General features: G+C 44.7%; 1 protein-coding gene across 1 annotated transcript; it reads right to left on the bottom strand.

The window, feature by feature from the left end:
• Positions 1–3,213: 3,213 nt before the first annotated feature.
• Positions 3,214–6,226, bottom strand: LOC139451007 (uncharacterized). The gene is made up of 3 exons (XM_071232826.1): positions 6,038–6,226; positions 4,350–5,634; positions 3,214–3,272 (listed from the first exon to the last, which is right to left on the bottom strand). Exons 1-3 carry the CDS (start codon positions 6,224–6,226, stop codon positions 3,214–3,216), a joined length of 1,533 nt encoding a protein of 510 aa, XP_071088927.1.
• Between the last annotated feature and the right edge of the window lie 417 nt (positions 6,227–6,643).

Consider the following 6,643-nt stretch of genomic DNA (forward strand, 5'->3'; position numbering starts at 1 on the left):
AGGATCAGTAACCACATTATTACTCGTATACAGACTTGAATTGTTCACATTGATGTTATCATTGAAGACAGACGTAATGTCTTTTCACCTTTCGGTTTCAGAATTGGCACTTAGAAAATTAGCATTTTTCAGCAATTTAATAGGGCAACTGCCATTACTTGAATACTTTATAGTTCAAAATAAATCCTAGCCAAGCTGCACAAATAATATCTTTCCCCATTCAAAGATGTTTGTGTACCAGTAATTCCAGAATGTGCACTTGATTATGCTTGCTTTTGTTGCATGTTGTATTGACAATTTTCGTTGCAACTTGTTGACATTGTGTCATCATAAAATCATCATTATTAACGATTAACTTTGTCACGATATGGCTGAAATATTGCCGATGTGACAATACATCTGAACTCGCTCACTCAACGGTTAACACAACACACGTGTCCAACCATTTTTCATTGTCTCTTTTCCCAAGAGGAAAGAGAGCGAGCTCTTCTCCACAGAGGATTCATGCATGTTAACCATATAAAGTGAAAACTGCGCACAGCATATTTAATTTAGATTGGATATCAGATGGATGCACAGTGTCAAATGTTTACAAGGAAATCAGGATTGTTAAAACGTTACCGCCTCATTTCAATTTACAATCTCAACACATTTATATAATTATATATATATACAAAAAATATGCATTGGGGAAATTGTTACGAAAACGATGCATGAAGCAATTATTATGCAAATGCCATGTTATCGACTTGGGCTTTATTTCTTGGGTTATTAGTGCGACCAGTCCATATAATTTGAATGAACAATCAAATCAGCAATTATGTGACTTGGAAATGTTGTCGAAACAAATACTTCTCATTAATAGGTAATGTACAATGAGGACATTACAGCCCTAATGTTCAATACTGTACTGAATTCCTACTACAGACACAGAAGGCAAAATGCGGTATTGGCGCAGTGATGCACACACGACTATTAGATTAAAACAGTGGGGAAATAATGGGGCCATTACTGGACAACTGTTGTATGACTGCAGTGAAATAGTGGGGCCCTTACTGAACAACTGTTGTATGACTGCAGTGAAATAGTGGGGCCATTACTGGACAACTGTTGTATGACTGCAGTGAAATAGTGGGGCCATTACATGACAACTGTTGTATGACTGCAGTGAAATAGTGAGGCCATTACAGGACAACTGTTGTATGACTGCAGTGAAATAGTGGGGCCATTACATGACAACTGTTGTATGACTGCAGTGAAATAGTGAGGCCATTACAGGACAACTGTTGTATGACTGCAGTGAAATAGTGGGGCCATTACATGACAACTGTTGTATGACTGCAATGAAATAGTGGGGCCATTACTGGACAACTGTTGTATGACTGCAGTGAAATAGTGGGGCCATTACAGGACAACTGTTGTATGACTGCAAACAGGACAAATGGCAGGGCACTGCATGCCAACTGTGACACTACTGCAGTAGAATAGAGGGACACTGCATAACAACAATGACACTACTGCAGTGGAAAAGAGGGATACTGCATAACAACTGTGACACTACTGCAGTGGAATAGAGGGACACTGGATGTCAACTGTGACACTACTGCAGTGGAATAGAGGGGCACTGCATGTCAACTGTAACACTACTGCAGTGGAATAGAGGGACACTGGATGTCAACTGTGACACTACTGCAGTTGAATAGAGGGACACTGGATGTCAACTGTAACACTACTGCAGTGGAATAGAGGGACACTGCATGCCAACTGTGACACTACTGCAGTGGAATAGAGGGACACTGCATGTCAACTGTGACACTACTGCAGTGGAATAGAGGGACACTGCATGCCAACTGTGACACTACTGCAGTGGAATAGAGGGACACTGCATAACAACAATGACACTACTGCAGTGGAACAGAGGGACACTGCATAACAACTGTGACACTACTGCAGTGGAATAGAGGGACACTGCATGCCAACTGTGACACTACTGCAGTGGAACAGAGGGATACTGCATAACAACTGTGACACTACTGCAGTGGAATAGAGGGACACTGGATGTCAACTGTGACACTACTGCAGTGGAATAGAGGGGCACTGCATGTCAACTGTAACACTACTGCAGTGGAATAGGGGGACCCTGGATGTCAACTGTGACACTACTGCAGTTGAATAGAGGGACACTGGATGTCAACTGTAACACTACTGCAGTTGAATAGAGGGACACTGCATGCCAACTGTGACACTACTGCAGTGGAATAGAGGGACACTGCATGCCAACTGTGACACTACTGCAGTGGAATAGAGGGAAACTGCATGTCAACTGTGACACTACTGCAGTGGAACAGAGGGACACTGCATAACAACTGTGACACTACTGCTGTGGTATAGAGGGACACTGCATGCCAACTGTGACACTACTGCAGTGGAATAGAGGGACACTGCATGCCAACTGTGACACTGCTGCAGTGGAATAGAAGGACACTGCATGCCAACTGTGACACTACTGCAGTGGAATAAGGGGACACTGCATGCCAACTGTGACACTGCTGCAGTGGAATAGAGGGACACTGCATGCCAACTGTGACACTACTGCAGTGGAATAGAGGGACACTGCATGCCAACTGTGACACTACTGCAGTGAAAAAGAGGGACACTGCATGCCAACTGTGACACTACTGCAGTGGAATAAGGGGACACTGCATGCCAACTGTGACACTGCTGCAGTGGAATAGAGGGACACTGCATGCCAACTGTGACACTACTGCAGTGGAATAGAGGGACACTGCATGCCAACTGTGACACTACTGCAGTGAAAAAGAGGGAAACTACAGGTCAGCTGTGATATTTACATTGGTATTAATGACTCGTCGTGGTAACGCTGGTCATTGAATGTTGTTAAAAGAGCCATAAAACAATACTCACATACTCACATGCATCAACACCACTTACGTGCGTATATCAGCATAAAATAATAGCCCCACGAAAGGCTATTCATTGCTGGTATATGTACATATTGTTAACATGTAAAGGTAACTTAAGTTCCATTCGTCCTTCTGGTCGGCAGTCTCTCCGCGACTGTAGCTCTTTGAAAATACTGATTGCCCTGATATTTTACACCTAACGAATATTGAATTGAAATCATAAACGTGGTTCGTGAAATTCGTCTCTTTGCCATCATACTCATCATCTCAGTGAGCATCAGACAGGTGTTTATACTTCGCCATTCAGGCGGAGAAGAGTCCATACAATACGCTCATCCTTTTGCTCTCCTGAAACAAAGTGGGCAAGGTTTAGACTACATATGTTTATTCACATTTGAAAGCTTGTTGCAAAAACATTTATTAAAATTTTGTTATCATAATTAGAATTGAAATCCGACATTTCTACATATTTGTAAGGCGCTTCTTTCGCATCCGAATGCACAGCAAATATACATTGGTTACCAAGTAATGATAAGCTAGGCTGGTAGTTGTCAAAGGCGAAACATCTGGAAACAACAATGTCATCATGCATTCTGGACTGGAGTATTTACTGTTTATTTACCTTGGGTTTGCTGGACCCTTACTACAAAACAGACCACGAACCCGTTAAAGCCATGGCCATGTGGTTAAGGGGACACTACTTTTATTCCGACCGATTTTACTTCGAGCCGTCGCGTTAACGGACACAATGACCCATGCACTGGTGTTTGAAGCGTTGTCTAAACGATGCGGTAATGTCTTTGCTTGACTTCTCCAAACATAACTAGATGCTATTGCCAACAGTCGATTAAGGTAATCACATAAATACACGTCTAACAGTGCTTCAAACAGTACTGAACGCCTCCGTGGTCCAATTGGTTAGAGCCTTTCCCCGGAGAGCGGAAGTTCGTTGGCTCGTTCCCCGGCAGCGTTTTACTAAAAGTCAGAGTAGGTTATCCATGTTAACATTGCGGCATTGAAACTCAGTGCCTGGCACTTTTCAATCGGCGTGCACGCACGGTGAAGACTTGTTACAGAACGTGAGCCTTTGGTAGACATTTGATTGGCGCTTCTTCCATGTTTGGCCAGTGCTTGGCAGTAAGCAGTGCGGCGCAGATCAGTGGCTATATTAGCTCCCCAAACACTACACGTGAGTCGGGAACATAAGGGCGCTGTTGCTATGTAGAATTGCGTCCCTTAGGCGTGTCAAAATCCTATGATCATGGGGTCGAATCCTTGGTTTGTCAGCTCCATATCCGAGTGTAATATTAAAATGGGTTTTATCAAACTAGGCCTGCATAACTCCTAACTTTGCGCCCTTCGATAGTACTCAATTTTGGGGCGCTAAGAAACGATATGAAGTATGAATATCCACAACATGATTACGATTGTCAGAACGGAAGGAAGTCTCCACCACCGCAATCACCTCCACAGTGAACACAGACATCATCAGCACTATCACCTCCACAGTGAACACAGACATCACCAGCACTATCACCTCTACAGTGAACACAGGCATCATCAGCACTATCACCTCCACAGTGAACACAGAGATCATCAGCACTACCACCTCCTCCACCACCACAATCACCTCCACAGTGAACACAGACATCATCACCACTATCACCACCTTCACCACCACAATCACCTCCACAGTGAACACAGACATCACCAGCACTATCACCTCTACAGTGAACACAGACATCATCAGCACTATCACCTCCACAGTGAACACAGACATCATCACCACTACCACCTCCTCCACCACCACAATCACCTCCACAGTGAACACAGACATCATCACCACTATCACCACCTTCACCACCACAATCACCTCCACAGTGAACACAGACATCATCACCACTATCACCACCTTCACCACCACAATCACCTCTAGAGTGAACACAGACATCATCACCATTATCACCACCTCCACCACCACAATCACCTCCACAGTGAACACAGAGATCATCACCACTACCACCACCTCCACCACCACAATCACCTCCACAGTGAACACAGACATCATCACCACTATCACCACCTTCACCACCACAATCACCTCTACAGTGAACACAGACATCACCACCACTATCACCACCTTCACCACCACAATCACCTCCACAGTGAACACAGACATCACCACCACTATCACCACCTTCACCACCACAATCACCTCTACAGTGAATACAGACATCATCACCACTATCACCACCTTCAACACCACAATCACCTCTAGAGTGAACACAGACATCATCACCATTATCACCACCTCCACCACCACAATCATCTCCACAGTGAACACAGACATCATCACCACTACCACCACCTCCACCACCACAATCACCTCCACAGTGAACACAGACATCATCACCACTATCACCACAATCACCTCTTCAGTGAACACAGACATCATCACCACTATCAGCACCTCCACCACCACAATCACCTCCACAGTGAACACGGACATAATCACCACTATCACCTCCACGGTGAACACAGACATCATCACCACTATCACCACCTCCACCACCACAATCACCTCTAGAGTGAACACAGACATCATCACCACTATCACCACCTTCACCACCACAATCACCTCCACAGTGGACACAGACATCATCACCACAATCACCTCCACAGTGAACACAGACATCATCACCACTATCACCTCCACAGTGAACACAGACATCATCACCACTATCACCACCTCCATCAACACCGACCGCCTCCGTGGTCTTGTGGTAGAGCGTCCGCCCGGAGAGCGGAAGGTCCAGGGTTCGATCCCGGGCCGTGTCATACAAAAAGACGTTAAAAGATGGTACTTGTTGTTACCCTGTCTGGCGCTCGGCATTAAGGGGCTAAAACAAGGACTGGTCGACTCGGAGTCAGTATACTGTGTCTGAGTGGGGTATTCATGTTAAACTACGGCATGGTATCTCAGTGAGCTAGCACTATAAATCGGCATCAGTCCGGACTAGTACAAGCAGCCACACACACACATACAAGTGCATGCACGTCGCTATATAAGTGCAATAATCTTGGACGCGACGTTAAACCCCATTTCACCTCACCTCCATCAACACCAACACAATCACCTCCACAGTGAACACAGACATCATCACCACTATCACCACCTTCACCACCACAATCACCTCCACAGTGAACACAGAGATCATCACCACTATCACCACCTCCACCACCACAATCACCTCCACAGTGAACACGGACATAATCACCACTATCACCACCTCCACCACCATAATCACCTATACAGTGAACACAGACATCATCACCACTATCACCACCTCCACCACCACAATCACCTCTACAGTGAACACAGAGATCATCACCACTACCACCACCTCCACAACCACAATTGGTGGTGATGATGTCTGTGTTCACTGTGGAGGTGATAGTGGTGATTATGTACTGCCACACCAATATAAATGTTCGTGCTCTATTTAACAAGTAACACTGGTGCGTCGAATTAACAGTTGATTTGTAATAAATATAAACGACTACATGATATGTGATTATGTTTGTAATTTTACTAGAAAACTTAATTCACCGACGCGACAAGAAATATTTGATCCTACACGTATGTAACTCAATCTGATCAATGTACATGCCCCAGTAACCTACATACACGTATTTGACACCAGTATCTTAGGGGATTT

Source organism: Haliotis cracherodii, unplaced genomic scaffold (genome assembly GCF_022045235.1).
Source record: "Haliotis cracherodii isolate W230 unplaced genomic scaffold, xgHalCrac1.p SCAF_8, whole genome shotgun sequence".
NCBI lineage: Eukaryota > Metazoa > Mollusca > Gastropoda > Lepetellida > Haliotidae > Haliotis > Haliotis cracherodii.

What these genes read in the sequence shown, in the direction of transcription:
- LOC139451007 (XM_071232826.1), bottom strand. Translation starts at nt 6,226, where the DNA reads ATGGTGGTGGAGGTGGTGATAGTGGTGATTATGTCCGTGTTCACTGTG. An exon ending in TTGTGTTGGTGTTGATGGAG is followed by an intron (nt 5,635 to 6,037) that starts GTGAGGTGAAAT and finishes TTCACTGTGGAG; the next exon opens with GTGATAGTGGTGATGATGTC. An exon ending in TTCCTTCCGTTCTGACAATC is followed by an intron (nt 3,273 to 4,349) that starts GTAATCATGTTG and finishes ACTTTGTTTCAG; the next exon opens with GAGAGCAAAAGGATGAGCGT.